Below are 18657 nucleotides of genomic sequence, written 5' to 3' on the forward strand. Positions count from 1 at the left end.
AGAATTCTACACACAACACCCCATAATGACAACATGAAAAAAGTTTACTTGAGGTTTTTGCAAATTTATTAAAAATAAAAAAACGGAGAAATCCCATGTACATAAGTATTCCCAGCCTTTGCCATGAAGCTCCAAATTGAGTTCAGGTCCATCCTGTTTCCCCTGATCATCCTTGAGATGTTTCTGCAGCTTCATTGGAGTCCACCTGTGGTCAATTCAGTTGACTGGACATGATTTGGAAAGGCACACACCTGTCTATAGAAGGTCCCACAGCTGACAGTTCATGTCAGAGCACAAACCAAGCATGAAGTCAAAGGAATTGTCTGTAGACCTCCGAGACAGGATTGTCTCGAGGCACAAATCTGGGGAGGTTACAGAAAAATTTCTGCTGCTTTGAAGGTCCCAAAGAGCACAGTGGCCTCCATCATCTGTAAGTGGAAGAAGTTCAAAACCACCAGGACTCTTCCTGGAGCTGGCCGGCCATCTAAACTGAGCGATCAGGAGAGAAGGGCCTTAGTCAGGGAGGTGACCAAGAACTCGATGGTCACTCTGTCAGAGCTCCAGAGGTCCTCTGTGGAGAGAGGAGAACCTTCAAGAAGGACAACCATCTCTGCAGCAATCCACCAGTCAGGCCTGTATGGTAGAGTGGCCAGAGGGAAGCCACTCCTTAATAACAGGCACATGGCAGCCCACCTGGAGTTTGTCAAAAGGCACCTGAAGGACTCTCAGACCATAAGAAACAAAATTCTCTGGTCAGATGAGACAAAGATTGAACTGTTTGGTGTGAATGCCAGGCGTCACATTTGGAGGAAACCAGGCACCGCTCATCACCAGGCCAATACCATCCCTACAGTGAAGCATGGTGGTGGCAGCATCAGGAACTGGGAGACTAGTCAGGATAAAGGGAAAGATGACGGCAGCAATGCACAGAGACATCCTGGATGAAAACCTGCTCCAGAGCGCTCTTGACCTCAGACTGGGGCGACGGTTCATCTTTCAGCAGGACAACGACCCTAAGGACACAGCCAAGATATCAAAGGAGTGGCTTCAGGACAACTCTGTGAATGTCCTTGAGTGGCCCAGACTTGAATCTGATTGAACATCTCTGGAGATCTTAAAATGGCTGTGCACCGACGCTTCCCATCCAACCTGATGGAGCTTGAGAGGTGCTGCCAAGAGGAATGGGCGAAACTGGCCAAGGATAGGTGTGCCAAGCTTGTGGCATCAGATTCAAAAGACTTGAGGCTGGAATTGCTGCCAAAGGTGCATCGACAAAGTATTGAGCAAAGGCTGTGAATACTTATGGACATGGGGTTTCTCAGTTTGTTTATTTTTAATAAATTTTCAAAAACCTCAAGTAAACTTTGTTCACGTTGTCATTATGGGGTGTTGTGTGTAGAATTCTGAGGAAAAAAAATGAATTTAATCCATTTTGGAATAAGGCTGTAAATGTGGACAAAGTGATGAAGCGCTGTGAATACTTTCTGGATGCACTGTATATATATATATATATATATATATATAGAGAGAGAGAGAGAGAGAGAGAGATAGAAGAGAGATAGATAGATAGATAGATAGATAGATAGATAGATAGATAGATACTTTATATATATATATATCTATCAGACTTTAATAACTAAAAAAGGAAAAGCACACTTCTGACTTGGTTAAAGGTAACAAGAGCAGCCCCAGTCCCAGTGACTCGATTATAGATGTTTGGGTCTTCCCCTTATTATTTATTATTTCATATCATTCACTTGTTTGTATCCTTATTTCTTACTTTATTTGATTTTATGTGACTGTTATTAAATCTCCTACAAATTAAAACAACGTCTCCTCCCAAAGCCCTTCTTGTAACCTTAAGAATCGGCCAAACAAACTTTTGAAGGCCGTTTTAGAAAAGCAACACAAACAAATGGAGGACTTGCCAAATCCCTACAGACAGGGACCACAGCACAGATTAAACTCTGGTCCACGCTGTGACAGAGAGCAGCACCGTCCACCAGGTCACCACGCAGTCCAACAGAAGTCCTGTCAAGGGCCGCCGCTCAACAGTCACACAGAATCACACGAGTCCTACGACAAAACTGAGAAATCTTCACCTGTGGTCCTTGCAATCCTGTGATCCCTGGCTTTCCAGCTTCACCTTTACTTCCCTAAGTGTATTAAATTAAAACAAGAAAGTTAAAAAGCACAGAATATGATTAAACATAATGTCATACCTTCTTTCATTTGTTTAAAATTATGTTTCACCAGCATGATGCTGTAAAAACCGACGCAGTCTTCTCATCGACCTCTGAGACCCCCGTTAGAAGTTGCCAGTGTCTCGCTCTTCCTTTTATCTTTAGTTTAAGATTTGTAGGAAGCTTTTTATGAGTGCAAATTTTCCATAGCGTTTTTGGTTCTCTTAATCTTCTAATCTGAACCTTTCCTACATTTGTGGTTATCGTCCATGTCGTAATCACTAATGGTTAGCTTCTCCTTGTAGCATTGAATTTTGGTTTTAAAAGAAGCCATTTTCACATCACTTGAAGCTTGAATGAGTCTCTCATAAAGCATACAGGTCACTGACAGACCTCACACTCTCTACTTTCAACTCGCAGGCAAACTCTAGAGAGAGCAGTGTGTGAAAATCAAGTACCTTACTTGGTGGGACCACCACAGACCCACAATCACATCACAGCCAAAGGAGTTTAGCTCAAGAGTCCTTCCCGTGGTAAGGTCTGGACAAACAACAAGACCCCCTGAACATGTCGGCTAGGACCGAACTGGCTGGCTGGCTGGCTGGCTGGAGAAGCAGCTTATTTGTGATAACAAGAAGGTGGGCAAAGTACACTGGCCACATGGAGGATACAAGCTGACAAGTGACTAATGCTTGAAGTTATTGACATACTAATAGCAGTCGTGTTAGACATGAGTTGAGGAAGTTCAAACAAATAAATCATCAATGCAGCCATGCAATATCAGGGCAACAGTAGTCATCTTTCCCCAATAGCCACCAAATGACCAACTTAAGGAACAAATAGAAGACCCACAATGTAAGACGAGTAAAAAAATAATCATCTCATACCTTAGTTCCAGGTAATCCAGGTACACCAGGCAGTCCAGGTAAGCCAGTCTCACCCTAAATTAAAAAAAGTTTTACTTAAAAGAGAAGATCACAAAATCTATCAAGTTATGTATTACAGTATGCTTTATACACAGTGATCAAGTGGGGCAAAACCAGTGGCTTGAACTGCATGACGGGCACTGAAGTACCTGGCAGTACCTCACTCAGGGTCACCCAGGTAATATGAGATGGGGGGCAAACAGGAAATGTTACTTAAATCACTTCATTTGTATAGATAGATAGATAGATAGATAGATAGATAGATAGATAGATATGAAAGGTACTATATGATAGATAGATAGATAGATAGATAGATAGATAGATAGATAGATAGATAGATATGTAAGGTGCTATATAATAGATAGATAGATAGATAGATAGATAGATAGATATGTAAGGCACTATATAATAGATAGATAGATAGATAGATATGTAAGGCGCTATATAATAGATAGATAGATAGATAGATAGATAGATAGATAGATAGATAGATAGATAGATAGATAGAAAGGCACTATATAATAGATAGATAGATAGATAGATAGATAGATAGATAGATAGATAGATAGATAGATAGATAGATATGAAAGGCACTATATAATAGATAGATAGATAGATAGATAGATAGATAGAGTGAAAGGCACTATATGATAGATAGATAGATAGATAGATAGATAGATAGATAGATAGATAGATAATTATTATATTGATAAAGTCATACACAGACAGACGGACAGACACTTCTCCTTTTATTACAGTGGATTCCTGGTGCTATTTCTCTCGTGATAAAGGATACGTTTTCTTTTTGCTTGTGTGATTTCTCACATAAACACGGAAGTAAATAAAATCAAAACCAACCACGTGGCACAAAATGTTTACTGTGATTTGGTCCTTCGGGTGGAAACCACAATCTGAGAGTATGAAAGGCTGTTGCTCAGAAACATTAAAGTGCTGCACGGCCGTTCTTCTTTTAAAATGGCCAAATCTCCTAATATTGGTGTTTTTTTGTTCAAAAACGACATGTCTGAACTATTTCACAAAGTGGGCCACTACAACTGTCCTGGCTTGAAAGCGAACGTATTTGGTATGGTTTTAAACTTTTCCTCCATGCCCCATGGCCTCCAATGTAAAGTGCCGGAGTGGGTAAAATACGATTTAAAGTGATACAAAACGCTTAATGTTAGAACACAACTTTGAGCGCCAAATGCATGGCTATGTGAAAAATCCCAAATTGACCCTAATTGAATGTAATCTAATGTGATGGATTCACTTAAACTGCATGAGCTCCAGGATTTAAAGAAGAGCTCCGCTGTAACACATCCTGATTTTGCAGGCTGACTTGGGTGACACTACATGCTAAACGTCACTTGGCAGATCGTCACCCAGAAAGGTAATAAATAAAGAAATGAAGGAGTCGTTAAACGAAACCTCATCGACTCCTAATACTTTTCTTTATAGCATTAGTTGCTTTCTTATGTTGGAAAATAGCACTAAGAGTTAACAATAAGCGTCGTTCATCTTTTTTGTTTAATGTTTGAACGCATAGAAATATCACTGAGCAAGACTAATCGCCATCTGGACACCTTCTGACAACTCCTTGTCTGCAGATCCTGACATAATTAGCTCTGGCACTGGAAAAGCTGCCATGCCAATAGCAGGCCTGCAGAGGAGGAGGAGGAGGAGGATGACAAATGTTCATTGGTTGCGATGTAAATTTTCCTGGAAAGACAGAACATCAGAAACAAATTTCCAGGGTGTTATTAGGCATAACCCGACGGTACTAAATTATTTTTCCTGACACTGGAGGCACATGTTCTTAATGGATTTGCTCTTATTTTTTTTTTTAATACTGGATATCATGTTGGATATTTGTTTTAATTCCTTGATAATGTTACGGTAGCATGCTCAGGGCCGCCTTAACAGCATTTATAGGCAGTGCACTGGGCCTACCTACACAACCACTCAAAGGATTAAAAACGTAAACGGTCGATAAAATCAAACATATAGTTTTTGTATTGGTACCGCCAACAAAATCCGTGTTTAAACATTAAAAAACATGCTGTGCAGGAAAGAGGAATCAACACAAACATTTGAACAATACAACATGAGCCTTGAAAAACACAAACATTTCAACGTATAAATGATACTCAATTGTTTAACCATACAGACGGAGATGGCACAGTATGAAATTACTATGAACTAGCGACTGGGAGCCTGATCGAATCGGGCCACAAATTCTACGTTTGTGAAATCCATACTTTCTCAGCAAAGAATTATTTGTTTTTTGAAATGATTTTGTTATCATGGCACTGATTTGTGCCTCAAATAAACCTTTTCTAGAGCTTCCTGTTTAAACGGGGCTGCGAGACGTGAACTCAGCTCTTCGGCGCACCTCATTTGATTTTTTCCGGCAAACAAATTTTCAAAACAAACCGTATTTTACGACTCCAATCAGAGTCAGAGTAATAATTATGTTGGCGTCGTCATTTTAGATCTGAGATCGGCTAAAATTTAAACAATGACCGTTGTTAATACCCAGCCGTCATTACTCAGTTTGCCAATAGATGTCAGAAGGACGGATGCCAAAACCGAACTGCCCAAAGATAGATTTCAACGTACCAAGCAAATGGCGATACGTTCTAAATTACTTACGGTTCTGGAGCTGTCGAAGGGTTTAAGTCAGTCGACGATGTTAGTCTTGGAAAGTACGCCCCACCAAACCAACGTTCCAGAAACCAACCGAACTTACTGTTATTTGCTGAACCAACACCGACTTACAATACTCGGCCGTGCAGCGGCGTCACTGAAGTATTCGAACATTCTTAGCCAATCATGCAATACTGCGTCCGCGTGTGCCACGTTATGTTCTAACTACAGAGGCAGAGTCCCATTGCACGGTTGTATTGAGTCGAGGTATTGATGTGAACACCATACATACAGATAGTATCGAATTATATATAAGGATTATTTATTATTAATCAAGTGTTTGCGAAATTTCCATGCAGAGAATTGAGTTGAAGTGACGTTAACATGTACGCTTTTACATGATGTCGTGCGTGAGACCCGTACACAGACAGTTGACCATGAAACTTAATCATGCCAATAATAATGCCAACATCCACTTGTGACACAATAGCAAATATTTATAGATTAGTAGAGTACTAAGGGGCTTTGCCCCCTGCTTGCACCACTCGCCAAACCCCGGGCCTGCGCTACATGCTAGCCTCTTTGCGGTTCTGCCGCTCACTTATGGGGATGCGGATGTATTACAGCGAGTAATTAACCATATTAAAAAATAGTAAAACGTAATAATGTGAAAGTAAATTATGTTTCATGTTGCTTTAGAGCTATTCACCGCGTAATACGATTTTGTTCTGTTTTTGCTTTGAAATTAACACGCAAATACTTTTTAAACTTACACTTTGTCACACACGTGCGCTTGAGAGTCAACCAAAGGGACCAGGAAATGACAATTCCACGCCAGGCCAGGGGATGGTGGGGTACACTGAACCTCTCCCTCTTTTCTCTCCGCAGACCAAACACAAGAAATCCTTCCTGTCCCGGCCCCGAGGACGTCACTTCCTGTCCCGGCCCCGAAGACGTCATTTCCTGCCCCGGCCCAGAGGACGTCACTTCCTGTCCCGGCCTTGAGGACGTCACTTCCTGTAATCCAGCTATAAAAGGTGACGGTAAAGAAGCGCACAGGAAATATCCGCACAGAAAAAAGCACACAGTCATATAAGCGCACGGGGAAAACCACACGTGGATAAATGTGCATGCGGTAAACGTGTATATGTAAAGACGAAAAAAATGTTATATTATACATCGCAATAAACAAAATTGTATAATTGTTCACTAAGCGTATTAATAAGCTTGCATGTTTTAATTTGTGGTAATTGGGGTAGTGGGCTGTTGGATGGTCCATAAAATAAAATAGTCATTAATCCTTTTATTACTGTCATTGTTGTGCCTAAATTACCATTTCTACGAAATTATTATTCTTTACAATAGTTTTCAGAATTTATATTATACCTTTTTATTCCACAGGTAGGCAAATTAGGGTTTTATAGCTTTGATTACAGCAAATAAGTAAAGGTTGTCCTATAAATAGGCCACACAGTTAGAGTTTTCTTTAATCTTCCCTAACTTTCGAGCAACGCAAGTCGACATTGTTTTTTTGACTAAGTGGGATGGAGTTTTCGACCAGTCAGAAAGGCAAGCAAATTATCGGTTTCAAGGGATTTGAATAGCTGTGTTTTCACACAACAAATGGAATAGATACTTAGAGGTGCTGTGAGAATCGATCAACAAAGTGCCATTCCTTAATGAAAACGAAGAATGGAGACATTGTACAAGAGCAAACCAGTCATTGTTTTATTATAATAAAAAATGTCTAGCAGTATAGGTGGAGTATCTCTTATACTGTATATACTTCTCTTCTGGTTCGTCCTGCCTTCTCCTACATTAAGGAACATCGCCCTCTACTGGAGAGTCCCTGCAGTTTCACAGATTGAGTTCATTGTCAAATCAGCACCCATACACGTTACGCGGCAGTGCTCGCTAATGGCCTTTTACGGTTACTGCATTGATAGAACTATTAACCAGTTTCTGCTGGCTTTATTACAAATCCTATCTCTTATATATATATATATATATATATATATATATATATATATATATATATATATATATTTCTCTTCTGGTTCGTCCTGCTTTCTCTTCAAAACCGGTCCCCCCCACATGCATCCCACTCGGCATTTCTCGATTCCTATTTGTTCTCTTCCAAACCCTTCCCCACACTGCCTGCAGCCTCCCATACATCTCCACTCCACTTTTCTCAATTCCTATTCCTCCTTTGGACTACCGCATTCCCTGCTCCTCTCTCATGACTCCATTGGCGTCACCTAGCCTGACCGCGTGACCTTGGCCATATGTGTGCCTTGGAGTCTTGTCCGTAGCCTACTACAGGAAGGTACTCTCTCGACCATTGGCATTGGTTTCGCTCCTTGCTATTTTCGTTATACTGCGACGGTTGTTTCTTAAGCCTTTGTTATAAAATGAACGACAGTATCTTCTCTGTCGACGGGTTTTTGTACAACGTCATCTCTACTCCAGGATCCAGCAACTGTCTGTTCCTATCAGTGGGTTATTTCTTGACACAAATCGTCTCCAGCAAAACACCTATTCACAACTGCGTCTTTCAAGAAGTATTTCTTTCTTCTTGATTTCTGAATTCCTTTCTCACCATTTTCCGTTCCTATTCTTACACCGCCGTATGCTATGGCGGGCGTCGGCTAGTATGTTATATTTATAATAGTTATATGTCGCCACCGTGTGCTTTTTTCCGCGTCCGCACTTACTTCCCATGCGCTTATATGACTGTGCACTTTTTTCCTGTCCGCTTCTTTCCAGGATTCGTTATAAAAACCCCTCATCCTCCATTCTTAAACAGTTCTGTTTTGGACTCTTAGCCTTTTGCACCCAGGGAAACTATACGGGTGGCTACCCCAAACCTGTGTGTCCGGCTGTTTCTTTCACATCTTTTACTATAAAACTTCAGTAAAAACAATTTTTTGAATTCAATTTTCATCGATATCGCATTGTATTTTGACTCTGTGTTTGGACTTTCATCGTGAGCACGCAACTTAAAACTGCTCGTGACTGAATTTCGTTTCTTTCTCTCTAATAAATAAAAACGACTTTTTTACTACATTACTTTTCTTGGATACGTCCTTTTTTCTACAGTAATTCAGCTGGTGGAAGACCGGACGGTGTTAACGGTTGTAGATAGTGATATTGTAAGTCGATGTTTTCATCTTCTGCACCATCACCACCAACTGTTTCAGCAGAGTCTACTGGTACGCATTTAACAATCTGCCGTATAACCGATCAACATTTTTCATATTAATTCGTTTGACTTCATTGTTAGGATTCTCCATGTACTCATTTCTTCTTTTGATAACCCTTCGGGATGAAATTCTTCAATAAGATTTGGACATAATACAGCTACTTTAATTGGGAACTTAAAGTGAGGAAAACGTTAAGATCTGAGAGCTCAGGAACTGTGTCTGTCAAAAGCATTCACACCAATGAGAGGTGAGCGGACCATGGGTGTGGTTAAGTATGGTTAAGAGGGGGGCGGGACTTGACAAAATCTCTTCAAAAAAGTCTCGTCTCATCGCGGGATTTTTTTATATGATAGTATTTATTTATTGACGGCAAGTCACAACATACATAGGTTAGCAGGGGGCCCAGCATGCCCACGCATTAAGACGGCCCTGATTGTGCTACCAACTGAGCCGGCTGTTGAAATACAACAAGGGAGCAAAACTTGGATACGTAAAGAGATTCGACTTACGGTTACTCCGGGTAACCCCCTGGCTCCATTTTCACCATTTAATCCAAGATCACCCTACATTCAGAACAAAAAAAGAAAAAGAAAGAGTTTAGGTGGTAGTATATGTCAAGGCAGGATTAAGACCCCCCAAGACCCCCCAACACAGGCCCTGGGGTGACTTAGTTCTCCAACAGAGAGTCTTACCAATGCACCACGTAGACACATCGGGTCATCTAATGCAACGTGGTTTATATTTTAGTTGTGAGACTTGATCTCTTGAACTCAAACATTTCATCGAGCAGGAACGGTGAGTCCCCCTTTATCAGTTCTTCCCAAAAGTGCATACGCCAGGTTTGAGATTAATTTTATTTACACATTTTTTGTATTTTTGTATTTGCAGGTCAGCCCCTTTCTAAACTGCTTACTCCTGAGTAGAGTCACGGAGGACACTGGAGCCTATCCCAGCTAGCACTGGACACAATGCAGGAACAAATCCTAGACAGAGCACCAGTCTATCACAGGGAGAACTCTCTCTCACACACACACACACACACACAAACGCCGATGGGTATCGTAGGAAAAAGGGTAATGATTATCTGGGGGACGGGGGACAGGGGGGGGCTTTGAATGTTAGAGTCAGAGATTGAGAGTAAGGGGCCCACAGAGACTGCTTATGTACAGTCGCGGCCAGAAGCTCACAGAATGAGCCAAGTGTTGGTTTTCACAAAGCTTTAGATTAATCAGATTAGTAGGACGGCATTTTTTCACTTAAGAAATATTGCAAAAGTTAGACCTCTTATAACATTGCAAGATGCTGAGAAAGTAGCTCACGCTTTTGTTTTCAGTCAGCGAGATTACTATGACGCACTCCTCTCAGGACCACCGAAAAAAAGTGCAGAATGGAGCTGCTAGAATCTTAACTAGGAAAAGAAAATCTGAGCACATCACACCAGTCTGAGCGTCACTGCACTGGTTACCTGTGCCATTTAGAATTGACTTTAAAATACTGCGTATGGTTTATAAAGCCTTCAATAATCTCGTTCCATCCCATTTTTCAGAATGTCTACCTTACACTCTAAATTTAAAAGAAGTGGTGAGGCGGGCGGCCTTCTGCTGTTAGGCACCTCAAATCTGAATAGCTGACCGACAGAAACTCGCCAGGCTGATACGGTGGAGCTCTTTAAACAACTGCTAACAACTCATTATGTTAACATGGCTTTCTCAGAGCTTCATTTTAGTTTAATCCTGATACTCTGGATATACATTTAATTATCATTATCATTCCTGGTGGCTTCATAATCCGTACTCACCCCTACTTTCTCTGCTGTTCTTTCTCCGGTTTTCTGGGGTGGCAACCTGCGCCACCACCACCTAATCAAAGCACCGTGATGTCCTTACATTGATGGATTAAAGGCTAGAAGTCCATATGACCGTCATCATCAAGTTCTTCCATGTGAACCCTGAATACAATGAGGACTGATTGAGGTCATTGATGTTAGGTAGAATGCCTAGAGGGGGCTGGGTGGTCTCGTGGCCGCAGAACCCCTGCAGATTTTATTTTTTTCTCCAGCCGTCTGGAGTTTTTTTGTTTTTTCTGTCCTCCCTGGCCATCGGACCTTACTTTTATTCTTTGTTAATTAATGTTCTCTAATTTTAATTCTTACTTATTTTGTCTTTTTCTCTCTTTCTTCATCATGTAAAGCACTTTGAGCTCCATCATTTGTATGAAAATGTGCTGTAGGAATAAATGTTGTTGTTGTAGATCTTTTTGTCAGATGTTTCTATGGTATACTAAAGTAGAATTACAAGCAGTTCAGAAGTTTCAAAGGCTTTTATTGACAATGACATGAAGTTTATGTGCAGAGTCCATATTTGCAGTGTTGGACCTTCTTTCTTTTTCAAGACCTCTGCAGTTCTCCCTGGCATGCTGGCAGTCAACTTCTGGCCCCAATCCTGGCAGCCCATTCTTGCATAATCAATGCTTGGTGTTTGCCAGAATTGGTGGGTTTTTGTTTGTCCACTCGCCTCTTGACCACAAGTTCTCAATGGGATTAAGGTATGGGGAGTTTCCTGGCCATGGACCTTTATTTTGATGTTTTGTTTCCAGAGCCTCTTAGTTCTCACTTTTTGCCTTATGGCCCGGTGCTCCATCGTGTTGGTCACCAAACTGTTCTTGGATGGTTGGGAGAAGTTGCTCTCAGAGGATGTTGTGCTCCAATTCTTTATTCATACCTGTGTTTTTAGGCCAAATTGTGAGTGAGCCCACTGCCTTGGCTGAGAAGCAACCCCACGTGACATGAATGGTCTCAGGATGCTTCACAGTTGGCGTGACACAGGACTGATGGTAGCGCTGCTCACCTTTTCTTCTCAAACAATCGGAAAGGGGATTCATCAGTGAAAATTACTTTCCCCCCAGCAGTCCTCAGCAGTCCAATCCCAGAATATCAGTCTGTCCCTAATTCTTCTTTGCTGCCCTTCTTGACACCCAGCAGGCCATCCTCCAAAAGTCTTCACCTCCCTCACACCTGCCTGCTGCCATTCCTGAGCCAGCTCTGTACTGGTGGTGCCCCAATCCTGAGCCATGAATAAAGAATGAGACCAAAACATCCTCTGAGACCAACTTCTCCCAACCATCCAAGAACAGTTTGGTGGCCAACAATCCATGACGAAGCACCAGGCCATAAGGCAAAAATGAGAACTACTGTAAGTGGCTCGGGGAACAAAACATCGAAATTGTAGATCCATGGCCAGGAAACTCCTCAGACCTTAATCCCATTGAGAGGCGGGTGGACAAACAAAAATCCACCAATCCTGATGATGTAAGAATGGGCAGCTGCCATCAGTCAGGATTTTGTCCCAGAAGTTGATGGGCAGCTTGCAAGGGTGAATTGCAGAGGTCTTGAAAAAGAAAGAAGGGCCAACACTGCAAATATGGACTCTGTGCATAAAGTTAATGGAATTGTCAATGAAAGACTTTGAAACATCTGAAATGCTCGTAATTCTACTTCAGTATCCCATAGAAACATCTGACCAAAAGATCTAAAAACACTGAAGCAGCAAACTTTGTGAAAACCAACACTTGTGTCATTCTCCGAACTTCTCGCCATGGATGTATAGGGCCCAGAGTTCTGTGCTACACCTCAACCACACACAAGGATCAGCAATCCACCAGGGAGAAGATGAAAATTCCACATAGGGAGGTCCCTGGTCTCCTTACTACCAGTGCTCCATCATACCCACCCTTCCTGTATTTGGTGTAATTTCCACATTCAAATCCAGTGAAATTTTTTATAAAAGAGATCCACGGACTTGCATGTTTTCCATAATAGATGAATGTAACTGGTACTGGTAAACAAATTAAAAGTGCGTACCTTCGGTCCGGGAAGGCCGTCATTTCCTGGAGTTCCTGGCATACCCTGCAAAAACAATATGTACGTGAGAAAAGAAAGTCAAACCTTGTGGATATCCACAAAGTCGTTGATTGTAAGCACAACATAACAATGGAAGAGTCTGCACTTGGAAAACAACAGCAGGGTACATGCATAGTAGATGCATACTTTGCTCATAACACTTCAGGAGGTCCCTTAAGCACTGAATGAAAAGCACTAATCGTAACAGTTCCCTGTTCACCCCTTATCCAGGTTTAAAGGTGTCCACAGTAGAAGGAGGGTGCCCACCACACCTAGGACTCCATTTGGGCTTCAACCGGTACTGATCTCCAGATCTTTTGAATCCCTTGCTAGACTCCTAGGATTCCACAACCTTCTATCATGTCTTAGGGAGCTCTTTTGATCCACACACGTCAATAGCAAAGAAATAGCCAGACCCTTGATAGCTACATTTTAAATAAGACAGTCGGACCCACCTTCATTCTTCCTTAAGGAGTTTCTAATCATTGGCACCTCATGAGAAACACCTGATTCTAATTTGACAGATTTCACGTGGTGATCAATGCGGGGTTAGAGTTACATTAGCCATGTGACAAACCTGCATTTTTTGTGGAATTCCATTACAAGAATGAAAACTCCATGTCCGTCTGATGGGTCATTTGTTCAAGTCCATCACCTTTACCTGTAGGCACCATTTGCATGACGATCCACTGTTTGTCTGTTCAAATATATTGAAGCAGTCCGTAGTTTCCTTGGGGTGCACTGACTTTTTCACAAGACTGTTTTGTGTGTGTGTGTGTGTGTGTGTGTGTGCGCCCGGGTAGAACTGAACAAAATGCAAAGAAAAGGCCGAGCATACATATTGAGCTGCTTGGGAAATACTGGTCTGGAGTGTTTAAAAATGTAACGTGAACAGCGAGACACGACTATGATGGGCCAACTTCTCTGAAGCGGCCTTGTACGAGTCAGTCTTGGCACCGAGCGTAATTTAAAACAGATCAAATATGTGGCTTCGAAAGCTCAATCTAAAATCACCCAGGGAAGCACAGCAATGTGGAACACACCATAGCTGGGAGAACATGCCAGGCTCCAGCAAGAAAGACTGCGATGGAGTCACGAATGACTCGCTGGCGTGGACAGAAAGTTGATGTCATTGTTTTAGGAAATCCTCTGTAGCATTTATCTGATTTCGGCACTGGCTGCAGAAGGCGTCCCACTTCATAAAACGTCGCTCATTTACCTAATGATGAGACCGAGCGATGACGACAGAATCCACCGAAGTAATTGCACTGCATGCAGAGACTTCAGGAAATCCTGCAATCGCCTCCAGAGACAGTAAGAACATAATATACCGTCACGTATATAACATCCTCAAACCTGCTACATCCGGTTTTGGGTCGCGGTGGGCAGCTCCGCCACCAGAAAACCTTGGACACCTGACCATTACGGCTGAGCACCTGGACCCCCCTGGCTCCGTACTACGATAATTTTGCTTCCCCAAGCTGATCGAGTGATGTGCCCATGCTACCCTCATGTTTAACGTCAAACACAATGAAATTTTGAGCAACCGTAATTAAATTTATGTAATGTCGTATCTACTATGTTTACGTACCGCCAATTTCTGCAATTCCTTCTTCCCTTGTGATTCCCATAAAGATGTCGCTTCAACTTTAAAGCTTTGATGTTTGAACTAGCTGGGCACCCCTTGTGTCCTGGAGATGTTCAGTGGCAGCGTTCTCTTCGACGGAGGGTGTGACAACGAATGCAATTCTTAATAGGCTTATATCTGGCTCTAGTGCGGATTTCACTTCGCAGTGGCACTCATACTAATACACAATGCAATATCGCCAGATCAGTGAATGCGAGTTAGAGTTTAAATCGATATGGCATACTCTCGCACCATGCCACCGGTGAAATAATTGCTATTCGACCTCGGCCGTCCCATTGCCGCTATCAGATGACGTAACATCGTAACGTTCACAGTAATCTCGGGGCCTCTGTCATGGTTGCCTCCCCCTGGCGGTGGGTCACAGCTGTCTTTGACAGCATCAGGTGCAAAGATGGTACCAGCGCCAGACATGGTATCGATCTATTGCCAGTCCCGCTCATGCATATGCCTGTATTGCGATCTATAAACCTTATCTATTTTTTGTGAATTTCCTCGATGGATTTACGCAATATATACACTGATCTGGGTGGGGTTTAGACTTCAAGGAGTACGCCTTTCTCATCACTTCATACTTTTCAAGCTCAAAATTTTCCCATATCTTTGTTTTCTAAGGGTGCTTGTGTCATTCGTTGTCAATATTCTCCCAGAATGCCCTTGGAATGTTAGTCTTCAAAGCAACCCTTAAACCGTTGTTGAACTCTCTGTGCTCTTACCACGCCAAGACTGAAAGAACCCTCTGAGATCTTCCGAGAGAAGGTTCTGGATGCCTAGAAGTTTAGAAAGAGATCTCATAAGATCGCGCCACAATGCGCGTTGAGGATTGTGATTAAGGATTGTCACACATGTGCCTGAATGATAGTAGTTCCGTGCCAGACCACGGGGAGGAGAGGTGGACTGATTTTCTTTCTCGATCCCTTGCAGACCATCCATCCATCCATCCATTATCCAACCCGCTATATCCTAACTAAATGGTCACGGGGGGTCTGCTGTAGCCAATCCCAGCCAACACAGGAAAAAAAACCCCGGGCAGGGTGCGCACACACATACACACACACCAAGGACAATTTAGAATCACCAATGCACCTAACCTGCATGTCTTTGGACTGTGGGAGGAAACCCACGCAGACACGGGGAGAACATGCAAACTCCACACAGGGAGGACCCGGGAAGCAAACCCAGACGGATCTCCTAACTGTGAAGCAGCAGCGCTACCCACTGCGCCACCATTGCCGCCCCCCTTGCAGACCATCCACGGGAAATCCCTCAGGGTTAACATCACATCTGATCCCGGCGCAACTGATGATGTCACTTCCCTTCTCGGCATATAAAACCGCCATCTTTAACAACCTAACTCAGTTCTGTTTTGGACTCTGACCTGTGAACAACTCTCAACCATTACCTTTTGCAGACAGGACATAATATACGGGTGGCTGCCCCAAACCTTTTCATGTCTCTCGGTCGTTTTTGTGACCATTTTTAACAGGGACGTGGGAACGAAGGGAGGGGCAGCCAGGTGATGTTCACCTCCAGATGGTGAATACGTCCTTCGAGTCAAAGTGGCTGTGATGAGATGATGGACTCAAATGACATTTCGATGTATTAGGGCTCATCAATACTTTGGGCTTTAACATTAATATGAAATGCATTAGGGCTTAGGAGTGGATTAGCGAAGGTCAGGGCCCTTTACCTGCACACAGAGATGTCCGTACAGCTTAGCCTCCGCCAGACGAGTGTGGAGCCGCACGCCACGACTTAACAGCGTCACTCTCTGCATTCGCAGGCTTTTATATTAACACACACATATATACAGTGGGGGGGAATAAGGATTTGATTCCCTGCTGAATTTGTAAGATTGCTCACTTAGAAAGAAATGAACAGTCTCTGATTTTTATGGTAGGTTCATTTTAATGGAGAGAGACAGAATATCAACCGAAAATCCAGAAAAGACGCATGACAACAAAGTTATTAGGTTCATTTCTTTGTAAAGGAGCAAACTTACAAATTCAGCAAGGGATGAAATACTTCATATTTGTAAAATACTGTATTTTAGATTTGCATTTAAGTGTATTTGCCAGTGCTTCTTTGTATATCCTAAAGATAATAATTAAAGTTGCAGCAGAGCATATTAGTTAATGTAAAAAATCAATTGTTAAAGGTTCGTATTTTTTCCTTTTTTCAAGTGGCCATGAAGCACCGACCCGAGGCTGTCCGCTGCTTGGCCCTCATCATCATCATCATCATCATCATCATTGACTGGCACAGCCGCCTGTTATTCCAGCCATAATGGATGTGAGTACATTAATGAATTAGTAATTGAATTATTAATTGAGCGGTCCAGTTTGCACATCCTGATCCCAACTTAATTGTAAGAATTTATCAACCAAAAGGCCATCGATTTTTAACAGGGACGTGAAAACGAAGGGAGGGGCAGTCAGGTGATGTTCACCTCCAGGAGGCAAATACGTCCTTCTGTTATGAGAAGATGGGCTCCAATGGCATTTCGATTTATTAGGGCTCATCAGTACTTCAGGCAGTAAAGTTAATATGAAATGCATTAGTCTGAGCTACGTAAGGGCTTAGGAGTGGATTAGCGAAGGTCAGGGCCCTTTACCTGCATAGAGATATCCATACAGCTTAGCCTCTGCCAGACGAGTGTGGAGCCGCGCGCTACGACTTATCAGCGCCACTATCTGCATTTATAATAACACGTACATATATACAGTGTGGGTGAGGATTGGATCCTCTGCTGAATGTGTAAGTTTGCTCCTTTACAACGTAATGAATAGTCTCTGAATTTTATGGCAGTTTCACTTTAATGGAGAGAAACAGAATATCAACCGAAAATCCAGAAAAGACACACGACATCAAAGTTAGAAATTGATTTGCGTGTCATTGAGAGAAATAAGGATGTGATCCCCTACAGCCAGCCCAGTCGGAATTCTGGCTCCCACAGATTGGCTCACATGGCACACAGATTACAACCAATCAATCCCAGATATGAAGCACACCTGTCCACAGAATCCATTTCTTCCATTCCCACCTCTCCACCACCATGGGCAACACCAAAGAGCCGTCAAAGGACGTCAGGGACAAGGCTGGAATGGGCTACAAGACCATCAACATTGGCGAGAAGGTGACAACTGTTATTTTCCAGTGGCCTTTACTTTTTGATTTACCCTCTGTGGACCACCAGGGGGCACACTAGCCACCCCAACCCGACACAGAGAGACGTGGAACACAAGTTCAGCACACACGTTTTTTATTTTTCTTTCTCCTCCCATGGGAATCACCTTCCCCTGTTTACCACGTGAACAGCACAGTCACTCTCCCTTCTCCTCTCTCTCTTTGCCTCCATTCCTCCTCACAAGCTTCATTCTTCTCCCACCCGACTCTGGCTCCTTTAGTAGTGGCTGCTGGCTCTTTTTATAAGGCACCCCGAGGGACTTCAGGTGCTCGTTGACGTACATCTGGCAGCACTTCCTGGTGTGTCAGAAGTGCTGCATACAAGGGCTCAGCAGTTCACCAGTCGCCACCTGGTGGTGGCCACGGGCATCAGTAGGGTTGAGCTTCTATGCTCCAAATCCGTGGGACTGCTGCATGCCAAGGGGGGCCTGCCCTCTAGCGCTCGGGGGGAGTTAATGGTATGAATAGGCTCTCTCCCCCTGGCCTTCTATTATAGGGGCATCCCAGCCGGGCAAAGTCCCTAGCCGTCTGCCACACCTTATAGTTATGTCAAGAACTGCATTTCACTTTATTTTGTTAATAAAAGCACTGAGCACACTTTGCACCTACTTGTCCTTATTATGGCTCAGACATGACAATCAAGAGTTGCAGGTTCAAGGAGGTGTTGGCAGTTGCAGCCACCGTGGGCCATTACATGCCCCCCAAAACACACACCCACACCCACACCATACAGTTTACAGTGACCTGTGATTTGTGTTTTGCTACTCATGTATGCCCGTCTTTTTCTTTCTGCTCCACCAAAGTTTCCACAGACTTTACAAAATCCACACTGACCTATCCCATAATTCCAAGCACTGATACAATCTATCTAATTACAAACCCCCTCAAAATTCTTTTCCTTAATCTATTGCTGCTGCTACACTGCCATGTGTCAAAGAGATTTAGATGGAAACGGAATTTCCCCGAGCGG

The 18657-nt window shown here is 42.9% G+C and overlaps 1 protein-coding gene across 1 annotated transcript in view; it reads right to left on the reverse strand.

Annotated features, from left to right (window-relative positions):
• Positions 1 to 18657, reverse strand: part of col21a1 (collagen, type XXI, alpha 1) — a 211993-nt gene that overhangs the window by 40051 nt on the left and 153285 nt on the right. The window contains exons 18-21 of the mRNA XM_039738189.1: positions 12818 to 12862; positions 9468 to 9521; positions 3071 to 3124; positions 2103 to 2156 (exon numbers count right to left, since the gene is read on the reverse strand). Coding sequence (XP_039594123.1) covers positions 2103 to 2156; positions 3071 to 3124; positions 9468 to 9521; positions 12818 to 12862 — 207 coding nt within the window. The remainder of the gene's footprint in view (positions 1 to 2102; positions 2157 to 3070; positions 3125 to 9467; positions 9522 to 12817; positions 12863 to 18657) is intronic.

The sequence above is a fragment of the Polypterus senegalus genome, chromosome 16 (assembly GCF_016835505.1).
Source record: "Polypterus senegalus isolate Bchr_013 chromosome 16, ASM1683550v1, whole genome shotgun sequence".
In the NCBI taxonomy this organism is placed as follows: Eukaryota; Metazoa; Chordata; class Cladistia; order Polypteriformes; family Polypteridae; genus Polypterus; species Polypterus senegalus.